Source organism: Engystomops pustulosus, chromosome 6, assembly GCF_040894005.1.
Source record: "Engystomops pustulosus chromosome 6, aEngPut4.maternal, whole genome shotgun sequence".
NCBI lineage: Eukaryota > Metazoa > Chordata > Amphibia > Anura > Leptodactylidae > Engystomops > Engystomops pustulosus.
The window spans coordinates 171,616,149-171,640,705 of NC_092416.1; the positions used below are offsets into that span (position 1 = coordinate 171,616,149).

At 47.9% G+C, this 24,557-nt stretch overlaps 1 protein-coding gene across 2 annotated transcripts; it reads left to right on the forward strand.

Moving 5' to 3' along the window:
- Nucleotides 1–685: 685 nt before the first annotated feature.
- Nucleotides 686–22,743, forward strand: GRB2 (growth factor receptor bound protein 2). 2 transcript variants are annotated; one of them, XM_072112430.1, is made up of 6 exons: nucleotides 686–818; nucleotides 11,209–11,437; nucleotides 17,773–17,870; nucleotides 18,187–18,309; nucleotides 19,740–19,944; nucleotides 20,221–22,743. In XM_072112430.1, the coding sequence occupies exons 2-6, from the start codon at nucleotides 11,360–11,362 to the stop codon at nucleotides 20,404–20,406; spliced, it is 690 nt and encodes a 229-aa protein (XP_071968531.1). In that variant the 5' UTR covers nucleotides 686–818; nucleotides 11,209–11,359; the 3' UTR covers nucleotides 20,407–22,743. The 2 variants fall into 2 exon arrangements, with proteins under 2 accessions (XP_071968531.1, XP_071968532.1); XM_072112431.1 differs by having other exon boundaries at nucleotides 19,740–19,908.
- The last annotated feature ends 1,814 nt before the right edge of the window (nucleotides 22,744–24,557 follow it).

Here is a 24,557-nt window from a genome sequence, read left to right on the forward strand (position 1 = left end):
AGTTACACCAATGGGCACAGTTGAAGGCCACACGTTGCTTTTTTGGACTGTTTTAAAGCATGCATTTTCAGTCCGTTTAAAATGGTCCAAAAATGTGACGTGTGGCATCACCCTAACCTTTAGGCCAAGAACACAAAATACGGAAATGCTGCAATATGTCTGTAATTAACATTCTAATAGGCCCTGGGCTGTATGAATATTATGGCCCATACAAGTCTGGAATCACTTCCTACATCTGCTACCAGAATCAGCTCATTGGGGAATGGAGGATGTGTCCCTTCGGCCTGCTTTCAGTCTGCGGTTTCTGGACCTTCAAAGGTCCTGCATTGGTTCTTGTGTAAATGCGTATTAAGAACAAATGCACAAGGATTTCCTTCTCAGTATAAAACTTTGTAGGTGGTTGTGTGGCCATGGTTCCCCTAGAATTCTTGGGCCCCGGCATACCACCAGAACCGCGGTACAGAACATATTATAATCCACTACTGGTTGCAGGTCACCTTAGACTATTTATCATAACAACATAAAACAAGCCTTTCCCCCTTCTTACTGTTTTATAACATTCTCTGCTTTGAAGAACAGCCCTCACTAAACAGCAGCATGAACCACACCCACAGCTGCCCACAACAAAGATGGCGGCGCGCGCTCCCCCGCACGCCGCGCGTCACGTCTTCTTTGCCTCTGTTTGCGTGGTGACGCATTGGTTACCCCACGCCTGCGGGATCTGACGCGGTCCCCGGAAGTCTCGCGGGAGGATCTGCCCCGGGGCGGAGCGGAAGCGGCCAGATAGAGAGAGGAGAGAGGCGGCTCCGCAGACAACGGTGAGACCCGGGGACGGGGGATTAGGCGGGGGTGGCCGGTGTGGGGATTGGGTTGGGGAATGGCGGGAGGATCCGGATCGGTGGGAAAAGGGAGGGAGCGCTGGTAACGGGCAGACAGGGTGCGAGGTGTCATCTGGGTGGAGTAACATGGAGGGGGCGCTGTGTGCAGGCTCCATGTCATAACTACACGGGAGGAAACCCCCTGCACGGACATGGAGGAGCCGCGGGGGGTGCTGTCTAGGGCTGGGACCTGTATAACCAGAGGCCACTGGACCCATAACTGTGACAGCCACCAGGACCACAGCCTGACGGGGCGCTACACTGCCATATAGTGCTCATACTGACACCCGCTCACCGTAACACTGCTAACCTTGTACTGATAGGGGCTGAAGTGTCCACTGGGCAGATCCAGGCGGCTGAAGTGTCCACTGGGCGGATCCAGGCGGCTGAAGTGTCCTGGGTGCTCACTGATTTCATACATACAGACTGGCGCCATATACGGCGTCCCGGAGGAGAGGTCAGCGCGTGGACGGAGATGTATATAACCTATAGCAGCGCCATGATCTACAGCAGTTGTAGGAGGATTGCAGTAGGGACCCTATGGATGAGAATGGCTGAGGGTTATACCATTAGTATGAGCAGGGGGACCCCCAGCGTACTCACACTACCCAGAGTATAGGGGGAAAGTGATTAGGTCGGGGACACACAGGGTACAATTGCTGCACGAAAGCCGCTTCAGTCCACAAGGATTCTAATATCGGGGTACAGACCCCACAAATCTTATTATGATGGTTTATACCAGGACCACCAGTCCAAAACCCCCTCTAATACATATATGTATATGTGATATGTCTTGGAGCGGTATGTATAATGACCACATATATTGCCCTAGGGGGCTGTATATGTCATGTGACTCACGGTACAGTATGCATACTATCACATATATCACCCCCCTATGTCACATAATGCATACTATGCCCCAAGTCATGTCACATATACCATCCCCCCGCGCCCCCGGATAAGATCATGCATACTGTACCCTGAGGGCGCGTTCACACGTTGCGTTTTGACCTGCGGTTTCATTACGTTTGAAACGCATATACAACAGCTGAGGAGAGGTGATTTGCCTAATTACATCACTGTTAACATTTCCGTTTACAAAACGCATCATACAAACGTAAACGGTAATGTAATTGGGCAAATCACCTCTCCTCAGCTGTTGTATATGCGTTTCAAACGCAATGAAAACGCGACCAAAACGCAACGTGTGAACGCGCCCTGAAGCATGTGACCTAGGGGGCAGTATATATGACATGAGAGCTTGGATAGGATCTCTTTGGTTCTGATAGGGCACAACCCTGGACCTGTGGCCAGCTGTTCTGCAGTCATTGTCGCCCTTCTAATAAATGGGGGCAGAATTTTGCGCTGTTCCAGTCCGGAGATCCCATAGTTATTGTTGCGATGGTTACTATGAGTGTGATGTGATGGAGATGACTCTGAGTAAGAGGATGTGTAGGATGACCCCTGGAGGTATTCTCTACTTCCCTATAGGCAGGGGGTGCAGGGACGGGGGGGTAGATGTTGGTAATACCGGACCCTGGCGGAGCGTCTCTCTGCATGTTAGATAAGATTTAGAATCCCCCCCCTCCATGACATAACGCGGCCTCTGTAGATGATGAAATCACCTCGAGAAAAGAGGAAGGGGAGAAACCGCTCTGGGGTTAGTGGGTTTTCGGTGTAAGTCGTGTACTGGAAGTGACATCTTGATGCGTCTCTGCTGGAGCTTCACGTGTCTGTGGGCAGAGGCGTCACTTACAGTCATAGCGCAGCCTCGTCCCCAAGGATTATAATGAATGGACTATAGTGCTGGAGGGGGAACGGCGGGGACCCCTGGGTGTGGCCGCAGCCCTGCACCCCCCCCCCCTCCCCTCTAGCTGCGCCCTATGGGTGTTGTGGCCTGACAGTAATAAAATCATCCATGTAAACATAGATTATCCCGGGAAATTATGGGGTTTTGACATTGTTCTGGTTTGTCCTGGGTTTAACCAGTCGGACCAGTAACATTTTGAAGGTGATGGATGAAGATGAGAAGTTAATCAGATCCGATCGCTTAATTAATTCTCTGGATTGATTGGAGATTTAGGATCAGATTAGTAGAGTAGTTTGATAACCGCATCAAGACGGCCACTACAAGGGACACAGAGCCGTCTGCTTCCCATATTTAGGATGGTCCAGTTCTATAAAGGACTGGACAGACCCTTTAAGATGGCCAAATACATTACATGACGGTGGTTTAGTGGTTAGCATTACGGCCTTGTAGCGCTGAGGACCTGGGTTCAAGTCCAACAGAAAAGTGTTTGTATGTTCTCTCCGTGTTTGCGTGGGATTCCTCCAGGTCCTCCGGTTTCCTCCCACACTCCAAAACATACTGGCAGGTTGATTAGATTGTGAGCCCCATTGGGGACAGGGACTGACGTGACGAGCTCTGTGCAGCGCCGCGGAATATGTGTGCGCTATATAAAGGAATTACATGACTGTATGGGGGGTGGGCTGACGCTTGATGGGTCTGGCAGCCGCTTCTTTCCCCCGAGGCAGAGACTTGCTGACCCCTATGATCACCGGGGGTCCTAGTAGTCAGCGATCGGACACTTGGGTTGGGGATGAGTTTAATTTGTGGGTCTGTGTTTTTGGCTGCGTCTGTTTCTTTTATCCTCTTGTGGGTTTTCACCACACACATACCCTTCCCCCCCAAATTGCCCAAAAAAGTGAAGTCTCAGCACCGCCCCGGGGCGAGTCCAGAATCTTCTGCGGCTCCTATCTCCTACATCTCTAGCAGCCGCTGCTTATGGGACTGGTCGCCATATACTTTGGGCCTTTGTGAAGTCTTATTTTTCTGGTGGCGTTGGCTGCCATCCTAATGTGTGTACGAGCCCCCCCCCCCCCCCCCCCCCCCCCCCCTGAAGTTCCTCATCCAGAGGGCAAACATAGAATCGGCCAAGCAGGATTTTTATTTTATCCTTCCTAAAATATATCATGGATTTTTGGCTGCGTGTTTAAGAGGAGGGCGGCCAGGTTGCCAATGTCTGTGCCTCTCCTGAGGCGTCCATGTGCTGTTCCTCTGTTATTCCTACTGGTATTCCTAGAATGGCTTCTACATGGATGTTATCAGTTTGGGAAAGGTTCATCCAAATATGTTTTGGGTGCAGAAGATATTCTCCTTTTTTGCAGCTTTGAGCACTTGAGCGCCCAGAACCATCTTATGACATATCCGAAGTATTTATTTGTGAAATTATTGTAACTGAATTTTACATGGAACTTATTGTCTCCCCACAAAAACCTTTCGTGGCAAGTTGCGGCCTCCTGGAACGATTGTCCTGATTGTTTGTGATGAGCCTCACTATAGGGTGCAGCCCGAACTTTGGAAATCCTAGTGTCACTCATGCGGCTCTGCTTTCACCCCAGGTCGCAGGGGGAGAACCCGTACTCTCTACAAGGAAGTGCGCTGCACACAGGGAACCTTTGATCTAGACTGAGTGTGACCCTATAATCTATAACATCTATAGCCATAATCCAGTTAGTAACCAGTCCTTAAAGGGATTGTCTAACTCCGATCTGCTGCAGTTTTTGTTATGGACCTGCAAGCACTTTGGACAGATCAATCCCTGACCTCAGGAGTGCCCTCTGCATGAAAGGCCCATCCCTGTTAGGGTCTTTGGAGGTCACCCCTGTGTCCAGTCTTCTGTCAGGCAGGGTCCAGCCCAAATAGAGGGCACAGTTCCACTGTTGAATCTCCCAAATTACCAGAGGAGCTGCGGGAGAATAGGTAGGTTACTATTCTTTGGATAAGTTTACCCTATTATGGGATGGCATTGTGACTCGGGGGGCCTGGAGCTGACCCATAAAAGGCTTCATCAAAACAGCACCCTATGACAAGTGGCGTTTATATGGATCAGCGGTTGGGTGTCCCAATTCTAACCATACTTCCAACCTAAGCACAGGTCACCAGTGAAATGCACTTGCACGGGAAGCACCGCCCACTGGACTCCTGAACCCAGAAACAGGAAGAATTTTACGTAATAAGGGACAAGTTATACTCAAAAGCCACATATCAATCTGCTCCACCTGTACGTATTTACTGCTTGTTCAGGGTCTGCTTAACCCCTTCGTTGCTGCAGGGTTTGTCCTTACACACCCTTTTCCTGTGTGTGTGTGTGTGTTAGGGGGATGATAGTAGATTGCGGCTGACATCCTGTACTGTCTGTATGGTCTTGATGTGGGGGGGTCCCGGGTTTCGTAGTCCGATGGTGGGTGACTGCTCTGCAGAAGGTCGCGCCTGGTAGTACATTATGCCATAGGGTTAGAGGCTTCCTCCTATTACTCACTGTCAGTATCGGGTCTGAGCGAAGGAGGAGGATGAGAGTCATCCCTGAAGAATTCTCCCCCCTTCCCATATACTGGAGGGGAGAAGGTCCTCAGCGAGGGCTAGGAAGATGGAGATGGCAATGAATGTTAGGTAAAGGGATCGTCCTGTGCAGAATTGTTATATCTTAAAGGGATATCCCGGGATTGATTTCTTGATGGATCGTCTATCCTTTGGCTACATGATCAATACCGGCCCGTATTTAAGATTATTTATGCCATAAACAAGATTTTTCTAACGTTTTCACTTGCATCTCATAGGAGATTAAAGGGAGTAGTTTATTCAATGAGTATTTTATCCTGTCTACTAGGCACAGCGCCGCACGCTGTATAGTGGTTGGGATTGGACCTGCAGTGTAGTCGTATTCGGGTGAATGCAACATAAACAAACCCAAGCGGACGTGATGTCACAGCCATGTAACGCAATGGGGTATTTAATGTAAATTTATCATTCATTAGGAAGAAAATATACCTTGAGAGTGCTACAGCTAAACTGATGCAGAAACATATCTTGTTTAATCCTTGAGATGAGTGGTTTTGCTGAAAAAACTATTCTAAAATGATGATAATGAAGCTCCTGTTCTGCGGCTCGGCCTATGCACTGCTCCAGAGAATGATGTAATCACTGTGTTGTGCCTGACAGGCAGAAGTAATCAAGCGCTGCACCATCCCCCAGCTGCTGTGTATGAGTGATCTATCTCAGGTTGATTAGTTCTGTCTGGACAGTTCAGGAAGCTCCGTATAACATGCAGGCTGAAGGCAATCCAGCTTTCCCAAGATCCAGAATGTTATAATTTGTTTTTTTTTTTCAGCAAAAGTCCTCGGTTCAGGGATTATATAAGATATGTTTCTGCATCAGTGTAGCTACAGCATTCTCAAGGTATGTTTGGTTGATCAAGCATGAAATCAAATGGTAGATTTCCTTTATAATAAAACCACTGATCAAATCACGCTAATCAGATATAGATTTTAAAGGGGTTGTAACAGGGTAGCAAGTTATTCCATTTCCGTAGGATAGGGGATTACAATCCGATCAGAACGGGACCCCCAGTCATCCTCTTCTCTGTAATGGATGGCTTGGCACTTTACTTGATGCTATGGGAGCATCAGAAATTGTTGAACACAGCGCTGGGGTATCTCCAGCTCTACCATTCACTGTCAATGAGAATCCCAGAGTCTTCTGCAGTTCTATATACATTTGTTAGTGACAAGACCCCTGAATTTGTGACTGGTCCAAGCAGTCACATTGTGAACACCCATCACCTGAGCTTTGCCTAATCCGTATCTTTTACTACAAGAGGAGCCGCAGCTGCTATTTCCGCTGCAGATTCACACGAGGCCAATTTTGTGTCACGCAGTTTATTTTTCCTGTAATTTATGCGCAATCTCTCCTTTCATCCGATGGTTTTTAGTGTAAATAAAGGCGGACGGGTTGGTGGCGTTTCTCTCTATAGGTCGTGACTCCCAGCAGATGGGATCACAGTCGGCTCCAAAGAAAGGCGTTACGAATCCCTCCCATAAAAGGAACGCACGTCCTAAACAGATGGCCAGGGATTCTGGGACCTTCCTCCCCGGGCATGGATGGGTTAAGTCAGGGCCCTCTCCCTCCTGAGGAGGAAGTGAGAATTTTAGCATAACTTGAAATTAAAGGGGTGAACGTCGCCTCCTCCGCAGGAGTCCTGTTTAGGCTTAATCCCCCTCGGTGCACAATAGGGAGCCTGTTCCCGGACTGCTCTTTATTTGGTTCGCAAATAGTCTGCTAAAAAAGTGCATTAATATGCAGCATCGGTAGACGCGTGTGCAGACTGCCTGCTGCTTTTTTCCTAAATCTGAAGGGGGGGGGGGGTTAGAAATGGCAGAAACTTACCTATTACTTAAGGAGATCTAGACTTTGGGGTATTATGTCACGTTTTTGTGCTGTGTATTGGGTGCAAAATGCAAAGTTTACTACTATAGGTGTCATCTGGGCGGGGCTAATGTGGTAAAGAGTCATGGGGGTGCCACTTTTCAATAATTGGGGCACCCAGGCAATTGGATATCCATCCCGTGATAGATTGCAGCTTTCTGCTAATAGTCCAAATACACGAGGGTCTTACAGGGTTATTCCAGTAAGTAATACAGGGGAGGGGGTAACTTGTTGATCAGTGGGGGAGGGGGTCTTCTGGAGCCCAAAAAGAATGGAGGGGTTGATGGCCGGAGCTGTGGATAGAGGATAATGTAAAACTACCTGAATATCCCTCTAGGGGGGTCGGTCTATGTCTTACATGTATCCCCTATCCCTCGCTTCGGTGGATTTTGGGGGTCCACCCATCCCTTTAAGTTCTCCTGCTTATTTCTATGGGACAAGACAATATGTTAGTAGTTTATTCCCCTCTTCCCATTGAGAACACACGCATGCTCGGCTGGTCCCACGTTGATGCATTTCGGGGGGGTCAGGGGGTGCATGTCTGCACATGAGCTGGTGTATAGTCTAGCGCTGTGTTGGGCAGCGCAGCCTGGAGGAGGATTTGGCTTTCTGGGTGATTGATTGGTCCCGTTGTCATGTATATTAGGTGACAGCCCCCGGTGCACCCGCTCCATTCATCCTTGGTGACGGCTCCCATTTCCATTCTTATTCTCTGCCATCAATGATGTGATGTATTAAATGGCTGCAAAATCCACTAAGGAGCCAGTCCCAGCCCCCTCCCCAGTACATTCATGCCCCCCCCCCCCCCCCCGTGCTGGTGCAGGACCTTATAACCTTCGATTCAGATGAGTCGAATCCTCGTTGTCCATTGTGAGCATAGATCAGCTTCATAGACACGGGTAAAGCACAGACACACCGTAAGAAGGTGCAGTTTTCATTCATTTGATTTTTATTTAAATGGGGTATGTTGCTGCTGTCAGACAACTATGTATGAGACTGCTTGAGATACCCAAGCACTGTGCTCGGCAGTCCATGTATGAGACTGCCGGAGATACCAGAGCCAGTGCTCGCCAGTCCCATTGACTACGTATAAGACTACCAGAGATACCCAAGTGCTGTACTTGCTAGTCCCATTGAGTCTTTGAGAAAGTTGGAGATATCCCAGCGCTGTGCTCGCCACTCCCATTGACTATGAGACTGCATGGGATACCTGAGCACTGTGCTCACCAGCCCATTGAATATGTATGGGACTGCCGGAGATACCCGAGTGCTGTGCTTGCCAGTCCCAGCGCTAAGCCTTCCGATTGCTTATTTATGAGATGCCAGGGATACCTGAGTGCTGTGCTCGCCAATTTCCGACAGTATTGATGCATGACCCTCCTGCTGCTCCAGCAGTCGGACCCTCACGATGAAATTGTTATCCTCTATCCTGTCTTTATCCTAAATTGTTACAACCCCTTAATTACATTTTTTTTAATTGCTCATTTATCAATTTGGAGAAGAAATCGCCTCTAACTCCATATGCAAATAAGCTGAGAAGAGTAAATTTTTGCGGGAGATGAGACCCGTCAAGAGATTGGAGCGGTTGCATCACTACAGACTACTGTATCTTTGGCTCTGTAGCATCCTAAACCATGATTCTGGTGTCACTTTAAAGATGAGAATCTCTTCAGGATTGTGGCGCTGAGCGCTAAAGTCATATTCAAGAGTTGCAGTAGCAGTTTGGTTGATGAGATTATAGTCTTTCAAATGATACCAGAAGCTTGGTTGTATCTGATATGGTGTCCAAGATACGGACATCTCCCCCTCCTTCTCTGAATGACTCATCTCTGCTAAAAGGTGACTCTCTTCTGCTCATTTTCACAAGACTTTGTGTGAGATTTGTATAGGAGAAGATTTCATATTAAAGGGGGTATTCTAGAGGGGACATTTTGGACTCTACCGGAGGGGGCTGGGAATTTGGGATAAATTCTGGTGTCAGGTTCCATTTAAATCTGCCAGAATCCACCGTGAGACGGTGTGTAAGCAGCGTTGCCCAGGCTGCAGCTCTCCAGCGCGACTTCTATCATATCCAGCTCTTGTACCCCGTTACGTATTTGTCCGCAGGAGCCGTGTCCGAAAGATTGGGCCAGGCCCAAGGGGCGGAGCTTTGTACATTTCGCCATTCACCACAGTGGTAAATCTCTCATGTCCTAGTTAATAATAATAATAATTCTTTATTTATATAGCGCACACAGATTACGCAGCGCTGCACAAAGCTTGTCAAATCAGTCCCTGTCCCCATTGGGGCTCACAATTTAAACAACCTAACAGTATGTTTTGGAGTGTTGGGAGGAAACCGGAGGACCCGGAGGAAACCCACGCAAACACGGAGAGAACATACAAACTCTTTGCAGATGTTGACCTGAGTGGGATTCGAACCCAGGACCCCAGCGCTGCAAGGCAGAAGTGCTACTCACTCAGCCACAGTGCCGCCCTAGTTCCGTGATGGTCTCCAGCGAGGGAAGGGTTACACTCATTTAACCAATTTTCCACGTTTTGCTGAGTTTTGATTATTTTTGCCTGTATTTCACAAGTCTGCGGGGGGCGCTCAGGACTTCCCTGTGTGATTTCCTGAGGGCCACCAGGGATTTTTGTTGATTTCAGCAAGACAGGAGGCTTCTTCTAACCCAGCTAGTCATCCAAGTATTATTACTTATAGGGAACCTTCCACTAACTGCATCGTGTAGTAGGGGCTTGTTCACATGGATTTGGAGCAGTGTATATAGAGGGCCTACACTACTGAGGGACCCGGATGCAGTGCCTTTACACTGCCTTGCAACGATGCTCTGATCCAGGGTCACTTGGTCTCCACAATTTCAGAGTCGGAGCCCCATTGTATTCTGTGATCGGAAGCCGGATTCGTTGTGATGTACTAAAGAGATCCAGCCCTCTCAGTCACAGCTCCCAGCACAGAAATACTGCTGGCAAATGAGCAACACCCTGCTGTGACTGAGGGGGCTGGATCTCTTCAGTACATCAGCATGAGTCCTGGTCACATGATACAGTGACGCTCTGCAGTAACATGGCACAACCACTACACAGTGTGTGGAGCTGTGACCGTCTAATTTAAGTCTATGGACTTATAGATTTCTCCGTTGGAAGAGAAAAGGGATTGGGCTGTTGGATTTGGACATGCCTGATCCTTTTTGTTTTTGAGGGAAGATGCACCACTACCCAGAGGTTTCTTTTGTTGAGGACACATGCACACATGGCTGAGCCCGGAGTCTCATCCGTCTTTACATTTATCTCGAAAAACCACAAATTGACCGCAAGAAAAAGTTTTGCAACACAGGGTACAGCTCTCCACATAGTAAGGAGACCACACGAGACATGTGTAGGGGTGCGCCACACCCACGTGTACTTATCCACTGCAAACAGAGCCTTAAAGGGGTTGTCTAACTTAAAGGAAATGTATCATGATAAATCAGGGACACTTACTCATAGATCCAGGCACCGGGACTGTGGTATCTTCTTATATTTGTTATCAGTAGCCGCCTTTCTTCTAAAATCAACTTTTATATTTATGCTAATGAGCCACAAGGGCTACCGTAGCCCCTCAATGCTCCAGCTTTGCAGGCTGTTAAGCTCTATCACCCTTTCCCTGCCTCCGTCAGCCATTCCTCCCTCCCTCCCTCTTCCAGGACAGCAGCACACAGAGGAAGGGGGTGGTACAGTGTAACAGCCTGTGAAGCTACAACCCAGGGGGACACTGGTGACCCTACTCTGACTCATTAGCATAATTTTAACATTTGATATTAGAAGGAAGGAGGCCATAGATAACAAATATAAGAAGATACCACAGTCACGGTGCCCGGATCTGTGAGCAAGTATAAAGCTGCTGACCCCTATGTTCCAGTGGAGGACCCCTTAAAGAGGAGGTGTCTTCAAGGGCAAGACGCTGTTTTACTACAGTGGGGAACAGGAGCCATCCCTGGCATGGAGACCACCCACCATTTACTTGTTGTGATATTATATCCGTTGTTTCTTTAGTGTAAGAAGCCTCTCTTGTTGTTTTACTTGCAGGCCGCAAGCACGTTTTCCTCTAAATCGGAGCCAGAGGTGGGTGACGAGAGGCGCCCCAGTGCCGTGCCAGGGGGCATTGACGTGGAGAGGGCAGCAGAGGGGTCCAGCCCTGTATTGAAGGTCCCTGCAGGGCAGGGACGCTGCGGCAACCATGGAAGCCATAGCAAAATATGACTTTAAAGCCACGGCAGACGATGAGTTAAGCTTTAAACGTGGAGACATACTAAAGGTGAGTGGTTCTGGATACGCGGGTGCGGCCCCGGGCCATGGGGGGGGGATACATTGTGTTATCAGCAGCGGCACTTGTGGGATTACACATAAAGGTTCTGCTGAATCGTCTGACGTTAACCACATCCACTGCCGCTTCCTGTGTGTCGTCTCCGCTCATCTCTCCGTGATAAAAGCGCCTCTTCACGGCTTGTATTTATCTGCTGGACTGATGCTGAAGTCTTTTTGTGTGTGTTTTGTTATTTCCTATAATCTATCTTAAAGGAAATCTACCATCAAAACCCATCCTGATAAACCAGGGACATTACTCATAGATCCGGGCACCGTGACTGTGGTAATCTTCTTATATTTGTCATCCATGGCCTCCTTCCTTCTAATAGCAACTTTTATAATTATGATAAGCAGCCTGAAGGGCTCTGCGGAGCATTGTTAGAGCCTCTTCATGCTTTAGCTTCTCAAGCTATTACACTGTGCAGGAACACTTTCCCCTGCATGATAAATTTCCCATTACCATGATATATTTTTGATGGAAGATTTCCTTTATTACTTAGAGTGAACCTGATTTGTATGACCGTAAAAAATATTAAATATTCTAAGACTAATTTGGCGGATTTTAGGGAGCAGATGGATGGCAAAAGGGCGGCATTAAAGGGGTCTGACGGAATGACGAGCGGTCGGACGGAGGTCCGTGGGACTCCATCGGACCCTTCGTTGTTGTGATCTTTGTGGGTCTCCGCACTGAGACCCCCACTGATCAGCAAGCTAGGCCCTATTCCGTGGATAGAGATTAACTTTTGTTTGTGGGAAAACCCCTTTAAGGCTTCATTCACACGATGTATGCGCCGGACATCAGCACAGGAGACGAGCGCTGCTCACCCCCACCCCTCTCCATTTTCCATAGAAAGATTGGGCCTATATATGTCCTATCTTGCTACGGATCGGTAAAGTGCCGTGAGGCCATAGAAGTGTATGGGGGCTGTATATATGTCCCCCATACGTTCGTGTGAATGTATCCTTACTTTGTATATGCGGTAGCAACTTGTAACATTGATTCAGAACGTGAGATAATAAGTTCTCCGAACTTTCAAAATGAATTATTTAAAAAAAATATATATCTGCAGCGTTAAGGGGCTAAGGAGTATCTATCAGGTCCCAAAATAAGAGTTGTGCCATGTAGGGGGCAATAATGTAAATGAAATGTTATCTGGTGGAGTAATATGTGGCATAATAACAATATTTTTACCTAGATATGCAAATCAGCTTGGACGTACATTGGGGCGGAGCTTTGTTCAGAGGACAATGATTCCTAAACGGGGAAGTTACAAACACATCCCCCATTATACGGTCTTTCTGTTTGATTTTGTGATGCCATATGTGATGGTGCTCGAATTTCTGGAAGCTAGAGACCGCCCATTTGGTTATTTAAAAAAAAAAAAAAAACATATGAAATTTACTAAATTAACCTGACTCCACCTTGAGTTCAGGGTGTGCATGTCCACCTAGTAAGCTGATACCCAGTGGTCGCACATGCTCAGTCAAACTCCTTCATCCAGGTCTCTGATCTCCTCTGGACAGCCAATAGAGATCGTTGGTTGCCCTGCTTGTCAGGAAAGGAGCTGTACAAGGCAACCAATAGGGGTCCATATTGTCAGTTGTTAGGCGGGGGAGGGGGCTTATTCAGCGCAGAGCATTGCCACGTATAATATTACCAATAGGAGCTATACCCCGTCCTGCAGTGAGCATCAGTATAACATGAATCGCTGACTGCGCTGATCTTCCGCTGCGTTTGACTGATGCTTGTAGACGCGCATCTTATTCTTGGGTGCGCACATTCTGCCTCCTGTCACTTCCAGACGTCTCCCAGTAAGACGCAGCGGCCCGTGAACACGTCAGATGTGCATGTTGTCTGCTTTCTTCTTCTTCTTTTGGACCCCTTCCTGCTCAGCAATGATTCTTGAGGCTTCACGTCTTATCGGACCCCTAGTGTTATCTCCTCAGATAGGAAGCAGCAGGCACCACGAGGGGCAGAGGCGTTGGCTATGAAGGGGTTAATTCTCATTAACCCGGAATGCGGCGGCGTGAATGGGGGATTAGAGCGGTTCTGACAGTACATGTTCTGAGCTGGGAAAGTTTTTTGGGAGATGATGGAACTGCAAATGGGTTGGGTATGGGGGTGTGCTGGTAGACCTCATGCCATAGTGTAAATGTACCTCTGTGGGGACCCCGTGCCAAAGGGCATAGGGTATCCCCCCCCCCCCCCTCCTGTAGGGACCCTGTGCCATAGGATATATTTCCCTAACCACCCAGCCACCCGTAGAGAGATATATAAATTCCCCACCCATCTTTCCCCTAGAGACCCCATGCCATGGGGTAGGTGAGCCCCCACCAACGGTAAAGACCTGCGCAATAGAGTAAATATCCCACGTGGAGACCCCATGCTATAGGGTACATGTTTACCCCCCTCATAGAGACCCCGTGCCATAAGGTATATGTTTACCCCTCTCCCCACCTTGTAGAGACCCCGTGCCATAGGGTACATGTTTACCCCCCACCTCGTAGAGACCCCGTTCCATAGGGTGCATGTTTACCCCCCACCTCGTAGAGACCCCGTGCCATAGGGTACATGTTTACCCCCCCCACCTCGTATAGAGACCCCATGCCATAAGGTATATGTTTACCCCCACCTTGTAGAGACGCCGTGCCATTGGGTACATGTTTACCCCCCACCTCATAGAGACCCCGTGCCATAGGGTACATGTTTACCCCCCACCTCGTATAGAGACCCCGTGCCATAAGGTATATGTTTACCCCCACCTCATAGAGACCCCGTGCCATAGGGTACATGTTTACCCCCCACCCCGTAGAGACCCCGTGCCATAAAGGAGACCCCTGTACTTGTAGAGAGGCACAGGCCCTGTTACACGTCGTCCTCCCTCCTGCAGATGTTTGGGTTGGGTTCTGATCCTGTGGCCATTATCCTGTCATTACTTCTCCTTCTGTATTGATCGGAGCAGTTTCCTCCATTAGCCGCAGCTCTCGGCTCTCTGGCTTCTTACCATAATCTCATTTCTCTTATCTCCTCTTCTGATCACACGTCTGCATAACCCCATCCAGCCCAGCGCCTCCCGTATAATAACCCCGGGCCCTTTCATCATTAACACTTTCCTTTACCCTTCCATGTGAGGCCAGTAGTAGGGAGGTCAATGCATGTCAGGGGGAGCTGTGACCCCACAGCACTTCCAATTCAACCAATCGTGTGCATGGAAAACCCCTTTAGGCCACTTCCATCCAGGGGCTGCAGAATCCATAATTTATGCAGATTCTGGCAGATTCTGCAATGCAAATACTGGAAGCTGAGCCGACCCGTTTAGGAATTGCAGCTGGTTCTTACTACGGATGGGTCTGCTGCAGGACGCTCCCATCCCATGTGTCCCTGACCCAAAGGATTTCGTCCCACAATGCGTTTTTTGTTGCAGAATTTCGGCGACTGCTAATGGAATGGATTGTTTCTGTTACAGTGTGTCGGTATCCTGATACTGAAGCAATCTCCCATCACCCCACATCTTATGCCGTATCAGCGGCACGCGGAAGTAGGCGACGAGCGCCTGGATACGGCGGTGTGTGCGTGAGGATCATGATTGATGGCGATTAATCATTAATCGCTCCCGGGTAATAATATAACTAGCTGCCGGCCATAAAGAGAGGAAGACAAAGTCGCCGTGAGCTCGGACTCCACTGTAATCTGCACTTTCAAGCAATGATCACGTTCTCAATTAGGTTTTTGTTGGTACTTCAGAGGTTTCCATCTGTGGGATGCCTCAGACATGCACCCTCGGCTGTACTGAGCATGCACGCTGCAGGGGGAAGCAATAGACTGAGATGGTCTGTTCTCAGCGTATGATCCGGATCTCGCTCTCCATCTGTCCGTCGCTCTCATCTCACGCCTCGCTCTCTATTCCCGTCCTATTATCATAAACAGAATGAGAAGAGGCGAATTCTGCGCTCGGGATAGATTTTTCGTCTCTTGACGCAGTGAGGATCCGATAAACCTGGTCAGACTCTGGTAGCCCATGTATGAGGGTCTATAGCCTGTTTACCAGGTATAACCACTGAGGTAACCTCATATTGGCAGAGGATGCGTGTGTGTGAGGGGAATAGCCTCTGCTGGACCCCAGTGCTGAACCAGAACCGGAAGTGCTGGTTACTATGTGTCCCGTCCTCCAGTCTGTAAGCAACTTACTCCTTGTTCCTCAATGAGAACACATGCATCCTCAGCCAGAGCATAAATATATCTGCACCCCTTCTCCCTTTATTACTTTATTCCCCCCCCCCATATATTACACCCTCCTACATCTCTCTATACCCTCCTCTATATTACACCCTCCTACATCTCTCTATACCCTCCTCTATATTACACCCTCCTACATCTCTCTATACCCTCCTCTATATTACACCCTCCTACATCTCTCTATACCCTCCTCTATATTACACCCTCCTACATCTCTCTATACCCTCCTCTATATTACACCCTCCTACATCTCTCTATACCCTCCTCTATATTACACCCTCCTACATCTCTCTATACCCTCCTCTATATTACACCCTCCTACATCTCTCTATATTACACCCTCCTACATCTCTCTATACCCTCCTCTATATTACACCCTCCTACATCTCTCTATACCCTCCTCTATATTACACCCTCCTACATCCCTCTATACCCTCCTCTATATTACACCCTCCTACATCTCTCTATACCCTCCTCTATATTACACCCTCCTACATCTCTCTATACCCTCCTCTATATTACACCCTCCTACATCTCTCTATACCCTCCTCTATATTACACCCTCCTACATCTCTCTATACCCTCCTCTATATTACACCCTCCTACATCTCTCTATACCCTCCCCTATATTACACCCTCCTACATCTCTCTATACCCTCCTCTATATTACACCCTCCTACATCTCTCTATACCCTCCTCTATATTACACCCTCCTACATCCCTCTATACCCTGCTCTATATTACACCCTCCTACATCTCTCTATACCCTCCTCTATATTACACCCTCCTACATCTCTTTATACCCTCCTCTATATTACACCCTCCTACATCTCTCTATACCCTCCTCTATATTACACCCTCCTACATCTCTCTATACCCTCCTCTATATTACACCCTCCTACATCCCTCTATACCCTCCTCTATATTACACCCTCCTACATCTCTTTATACCCTCCTCTATATTACACCCTCCTACATCCCTCTATACCCTCCTCTATATTACACCCTCCTACATCTCTCTATACCCTCCTCTATATTACACCCTCCTACATCTCTTTATACCCTCCTCTATATTACACCCTCCTACATCTCTCTATACCCTCCTCTATATTACACCCTCCTACATCTCTTTATACCCTCCTCTATATTACACCCTCCTACATCCCTCTATACCCTCCTCTATATTACACCCTCCTACATCTCTTTATACCCTCCTCTATATTACACCCTCCTACATCTCTCTATACCCTCCTCTATATTACACCCTCCTACATCCCTCTATACCCTCCTCTATATTACACCCTCCTACATCCCTCTATACCCTCCTCTATATTACACCCTCCTACATCCCTCTATACCCTCCTCTATATTACACCCTCCTACATCTCTCTATACCCTCCTCTATATTACACCCTCCTACATCTCTTTATACCCTCCTCTATATTACACCCTCCTACATCCCTCTATACCCTCCTCTATATTACACCCTCCTACATCTCTTTATACCCTCCTCTATATTACACCCTCCTACATCTCTCTATATTACACCCTCCTACATCTCTCTATACCCTCCTCTATATTACACCCTCCTACATCTCTTTATACCCTCCTCTATATTACACCCTCCTACATCTCTCTATACCCTCCTCTATATTACACCCTCCTACATCTCTTTATACCCTCCTCTATATTACACCCTCCTACATCTCTTTATACCCTCCTCTATATTACACCCTCCTACATCCCTCTATACCCTCCTCTATATTACACCCTCCTACATCCCTCTATACCCTCCTCTATATTACACCCTCATATCCCTCTATATTACACCTTTCTATCTTGCAGTAAGCCTCCGCAGCCACTACACTACAGATGGCGCTGTCTCCTCTTGGCTGTTCCACAGGGTTTCTGGATATTGCACCCCTCTAATGTAATGTTATTATCCTGTCCCATGGATTAGTCCCACAATGGGCATCACTGTACAGAGGGAACCTGCCTATAAGGCCTCCCCCCAACCCCGACCACTGATTTCTCTGAATTTTTTGCAGGTCTTGAATGAAGAATGCGACCAAAACTGGTACAAAGCTGAGCTGAACGGCAAAGACGGATTTATCCCCAAAAACTACATAGAAATGAAGCCACATCCGTGAGTATGGAGTCGCCTGTCCCGTCTTGTGCCTGGTTATTATGGATGCAATGAATTTCCAGATTGTGGCCGAGCTCATGGAAAACACTGATTTCTCCGGATTTACATTTGTTCCCCATGATATAAAAATTCTGGGGTGACTTTTCTTATACATCCGTGTTGTGCTGTCCCTATGTAACACATAAATTGACAAGTAGGTGTAGGGACATACCGCAGTAGATGGTAACGCCCACTTGTCTATTACCCCAGAATCTTTTCACTACGTGTTTTCTCTGTCGCCCACATCCGTTCTGATCCGCCCTTCTGTTTCCTACAGGTGGTTTTTTGGCAAAATCCCACGTGCCAAAGCAGAGGAGATGCTGGGGAAACAGAGACATGACGGTGCCTTTTTGATCCGAGAGAGTGAAAGCGCTCCAGGAGACTTCTCCCTGTCCGTCAAGTGAGTCGCCCGCCATCCGAACATTTATACATTAGGTATTCTGCTACATTGGTGGCGGACCACCCCTGTGCCCCCGGATCTGTTACCCTCACAACTTTCCAAGATACTTTCTGTATCAAATCATCACATTTTTAGATCTCTGCTTGCTGTCCTGCTATAGAAAACTGCTATGTTTACTTCCATCACATGACCAGGGATATAACGAGCCGTGCACCTGTGTGACATCACATGACCAGGGATATAACGAGCCGTGCACCTGTGTGACATCACATGACCAGGGATATATAACGAGCCGTGCACCTGTGTGACATCACATGACCAAGGATGTAATGAGCTGTGCACCTGTGTGACATCACATGACCAGGAATATAATGAGCAGTGCACCTGTGTGACATCACATGACCAGGGATATAATGAGCAGTGCACCTGTGTGACATCACGTGACCAGGGATATAATGAGCAGTGCACCTGTGTGACATCACATGACCAGGGATATAACGAGCCGTGCACCTGTGTGACATCACATGACCAGGGATATAACGAGCCGTGCACCTGTGTGACATCACATGACCAGGGATATCACTAGCCGTGCACCTGTGTGACATCACATGACCAAGGATGTAATGAGCTGTGCACCTGTGTGACATCACATGACCAGGAATATAACGAGTGGTGTACCTGTGTGACATCACGTGACCAGGGATATAACGAGCCGTGCACCTGTGTGACATCACGTGACCAGGGATATAACGAGCCGTGCACCTGTGTGACATCACGTGACCAGGGATATAACGAGCCGTGCACCTGTGTGACATCGCATGACCAGGGATTATAATGAGCCGTGCAACTGTGACATCACATGACCAGGGATATAACGAGCCGTGCACCTGTGTGCCATCACATGACCAGGGATATAACGAGCCGTGCACCTGTGTGACATCCCATGACCAGGGATATAACGAGCCGTGCACCTGTGTGACATCGCATGACCAGGCATATAACGAACGGTGCACCTGTGTGACATCACAAGACCAGGGATACAACCAGCTGTGCACTTGTGTGACATCAAATGACCAGGGATATATAACTAGCCGTGCACCTGTGGGACATCACATGACCAGGGACAGATTTCTATCCGCTGGAAGTAAACCTAGAAGCTTTCTATAGCACGACAGCAAGCAGAGATCTAGAAAACCTTCCGGAATTGATACAGAAAGTATATTGAAAAATTGTATAACTTTGCATTACAAAACAATATCCATTATTTGCTGAAAGTGGACGACCCCTTTAAGTAACCAGAACTTTTCTTCACAATGTACTATGAATAGAGGCAGAGGTGTGGCCCATAAGCTACAGCTAGGTATCGGGTCGCTGGGGATTCGGTGTTCCCCTTTATGCCCGGCTGGTAACCTATAAAGCTTCTGTTTCAGGTTTGGGAACGACGTACAACATTTCAAGGTCCTGCGGGACGGCGCAGGCAAATACTTCTTGTGGGTGGTAAAGTTTAACTCCCTGAACGAGCTGGTGGACTACCACCGGTCCACGTCCGTGTCTCGGAACCAGCAGATCTTCTTACGTGACATCGAGCAGGTGCCACAGGTACACGGGGGAGACAGAGCCACGAGTTTACCACAGGTATATAGAGGGGGCGGGGCAACCTAGGAGAGCGACTGTGCCGCAGATGTGAGCGCTGTATCTGTATCTATTCTGCCCAGGTATTTAAGGTGTTAAATCACGTTCACATCAAATCATATATATTTTTGTTTTTTGGTAAATTAACCCCTTATTGATTCGATCACATCAGACCCCCTCCCTTTCCTTCATACTGTGTGAGTGGTGTTAGTATAACCCAGGTTGTGTGCGTTATACAGATGTCTCTCTGACCTCTCCGCATTTTAACCCCTTCAACAGCAACCTACCTACGTTCAGGCACTGTTCGACTTCGACCCCCAGGAAGACGGCGAATTGGGATTTCGACGAGGAGATTTCATCCAGGTGGTAGACAACTCAGACCCCAACTGGTGGAAAGGGACGTGTCACGGGCAGACCGGCATGTTCCCCCGCAACTACGTGACGCCCGTCAACCGCAATCTGTAACTTGTTTTTTTTTTTTTTTTATTAAGAGCCTTCACCCGGACCAGAAGCCAAGAAAATTCTAAAAAAAAAATAAATAAAAAAAGGAGCACAGGCCGACTTACCTGGGAGGGGAGTGACTAGGATGGCAGTAGGAAGCGTACAGTGTGAATGCGCACATAGAAGAGCATGGACGGACTACTGACAGACCAGGGAGCATTGAGGTGACAGGACGTGGAGAGGGGGGCGGGTATATACAATGCAGATTTAAAGGGGCGGCGGTGGGGACTGACTGACGGGTGTACAAAGATGGAGGTGACACCTTCTCGGTGGTCTGTCTGTGCTGGATCTGCGTGAGACTCTTAAAGGGGTGGGTGGGCAATAAAGAAGTTGCAGGCTCACCGGGGGGGGGGGGGGGGAGATTCCGAAAATTCCAGGTATTTTGATTCAGGATGCCAAAACCCCGGAAAAACCAGAGACTTCTTTTTTTTTTTTGTCTTTTTAAATTAACAGATTCCCCTTTTACTGCTGCTGTTCCCCCCTTTTATTCCATTTTTCTTTCGTTTTTTCCCCACCCCCTGTTCTGTGCATGTGTGTTTGCAACGCATTCGATGACAACACGCAAACCTGTAAAATAAAATGTACAAAAAAAATTCAAAACAATTTTTTTTTTTTCCAATCCAACCCTATATATTTTTTCCTCTCTATGCAAAAGTCGTGGGGGCTCCCGGTGTGTTATGAAGCGATGGGTAGAGGAGAAGTATTGCCCGAAATCTAGTCGCCGTACTACAGCAGGCGGGAGATGGCGGGCTCCTCCCTCGCCCCCCCCCAGGTCATGTCATGAAACTTTTACGCTCTGATAAAGGGAAGGCTGCACTACAAGTATATAGCGTATACAGTATATGTCTCGTCAGATACTTCCCGCTTCACTTTATCGATCTTATGATTTATGGGGCACGAGATAAGGCAGCCCGCTGTCAGTAGGGGGGAGAAGGAAAAAGGGATCTCTGTCCTACACATACTGCACTCTTAAAGGAACACTCCACTCAAGGAGTATGGTGAGGGGAGGAGCCTGACTTGTTTTCATTGTATTCTTAGAACGTGGAGTCATGCTCCTCCCATCAGACGCTGCATTCAATCAATCAGCTGTCACATTGAAAGGGCAGTGTGATCTGCTTATAGAGCAGGAGGAGCAGTGTTGTGGGGATAAATTCTGTACAATTGGTCCCTTATGGATCAAAATCCCTGTCCAGAGTCTAGTGGGTGGTGCACAAACTGGACTCATGAGCAGGAATCGAGATAAATGTTATAGTGAATTATTTCCTTCTGCTCAGCTCCTCCGGTAGATTTGGAATGCAGTTTTATAACGATGGGTCCCTTTTAAAGGGGTCATCCCATGTATAACTTACTTAAAGGGGTTTTCCCACGAACTAAAGTTAGGCCCTATCTACGGGATAGGGCCTAACTTGCTGATCAGTGGGGGGCTCTGTGCTGCGGTTATCTCGTTTATCTTGCTGCACGGCCGCGGATGACCGCTCTGCTCCATTAATCTCTACGGAGCTGACGGACCCCTCGTTTTTGCGATTTGTGGCGGTCTCGGCTAGTTAGGCCCTATTCACAGGAAAGGGTTTAACTTTAGTTTGTGGGAAAACCCCTTTAAAGGGCATCTACCACCAGGATAAAGGACTGTATGCAAATGAGCCTGAGGGGCTCCACTGTTGATGGAGCCTAGAGCCCCTTAGGCTCATCTGCAAACAGCTTTTTTTTGTCCTGGTGGTAGATGTCCTTAAATGGAGCAGCAGGACACATGCTCCATTATTTTGATGATTTGGACCCCTATTCTAGTAATCTTTAGGAACATGAGACATCCCCTTTAAGGCATGTACTAACAGTAGAGGTAACGACACAAGTGCCATTGTACAAGCAAGGGCTGAGATTTGACGTTCGGCCTTGATGCAGCCACATACGTTGCATTGCATATAAACCCTCTAAGAGGGGCAGTGCCTGCGCTTCGTCATCCCAAATCTTCTAGACCGTGTGTCATACAGGGTCGCCTCTGTATAGTAACCACAGCTCGCTCTCTACTTTTGACTCTCTGTGTCTTGGCCCCTGGTCTTCTGCTTCCTCCAGGCCTAAGTGAATGGGGTTAGGAACGCACTGGGACCATATGATTGTGTATTTGGGGAATTGTGTATATCCTGCATCCTTTTGCAGATGAATAATGTGTGTGTATATATATATAAAAAATCAAATCAGTGTTGAAATAATTAAGAAGAGCTTCTGTATTTAATCCTCCGATGCATCATTTGGTTAGATAGTTATTAACTGTGAATAATAATAAAAATAATCATGTGTATTCTTCATCTGACTGTTAGTCACCTCATTTCATTACTAGGCGTAAGTGATATTTTCTCCCCCCACCTTTCGGACGGTAAGTTGTTTACTTTGATCAAATTTTGCAGGCATCAGTGGTCCAATGGGTCATTATCAGACTTGTCATTTTGTAATAATTTATCAGTAGGTTCTGTCTGTGCTGGTGAATGTAGACCTAGCTGCTGTGCCTCACTGCCCCCTCTCCATACACCATGTAATGTGCACTATACACTAGTGTGGAGACATAGCTGCTGTGCCTCACTGCCTCCTCTCCATACACCATGTAATGTGCACTATACACTAGTGTGGAGACATAGCTGCTGTGCCTCACTGCCTCCTCTCCATACACCATGTAATGTGCACTATACTCTAGTGTGGAGACATAGCTGCTGTGCCTCACTGCCCCCTCTCCATACACCATGTAATGTGCACTATACTCTAGTGTGGAGACATAGCTGCTGTGCCTCACTGCCTCCTCTCCATACACCATGTAATGTGCACTATACTCTAGTGTGGAGACATAGCTGCTGTGCCTCACTGCCTCCTCTCCATACACCATGTAATGTGCACTATACACTAGTGTGGAGACATAGCTGCTGTGCCTCACTGCTCCCTCTCCATACACCATGTAATGTGCACTATACACTAGTGTGGAGACATAGCTGCTGTGCCTCACTGCCCCCTCTCCATACACCATGTAATGTGCACTATACTCTAGTGTGGAGACATAGCTGCTGTGCCTCACTGCTCCCTCTCCATACACCATGTAATGTGCACTATACACTAGTGTGGAGACATAGCTGCTGTGCCTCACTGCCTCCTCTCCATACACCATGTAATGTGCACTATACACTAGTGTGGAGACATAGCTGCTGTGCCTCACTGCCCCCTCTCCATACACCATGTAATGTGCACTATACTCTAGTGTGGAGACATAGCTGCTGTGCCCCACTGCCCCCTCTCCATACACCATGTAATGTGCACTATACACTAGTGTGGAGACATAGCTGCTGTGCCTCACTGCTCCCTCTCCATACACCATGTAATGTGCACTATACACTAGTGTGGAGACATAGCTGCTGTGCCTCACTGCCCCCTCTCCATACACCATGTAATGTGTACTATACACTAGTGTGGAGACATAGCTGCTGTGCCTCACTGCCCCCTCTCCATACACCATGTAATGTGCACTATACACTAGTGTGGAGACATAGCTGCTGTGCCCCACTGCCCCCTCTCCATACACCATGTAATGTGCACTATACACTAGTGTGGAGACATAGCTGCTGTGCCTCACTGCCTCCTCTCCATACACCATGTAATGTGCACTATACTCTAGTGTGGAGACATAGCTGCTGTGCCTCACTGCCCCCTCTCCATACACCATGTAATGTGTACTATACTCTAGTGTGGAGACATAGCTGCTGTGCCTCACTGCCTCCTCTCCATACACCATGTAATGTGCACTATACACTAGTGTGGAGACATAGCTGCTGTGCCTCACTGCCCCCTCTCCATACACCATGTAATGTGCACTATACTCTAGTGTGGAGACATAGCTGCTGTGCCTCACTGCCCCCTCTCCATACACCATGTAATGTGCACTATACTCTAGTGTGGAGACATAGCTGCTGTGCCTCACTGCCCCCTCTCCATACACCATGTAATGTGTACTATACTTTAGTGTGGAGACATAGCTGCTGTGCCTCACTGCCCCCCTCTCCATACACCATGTAATGTGCACTATACTCTAGTGTGGAGACATAGCTGCTGTGCCTCACTGCTCCCTCTCCATACACCAT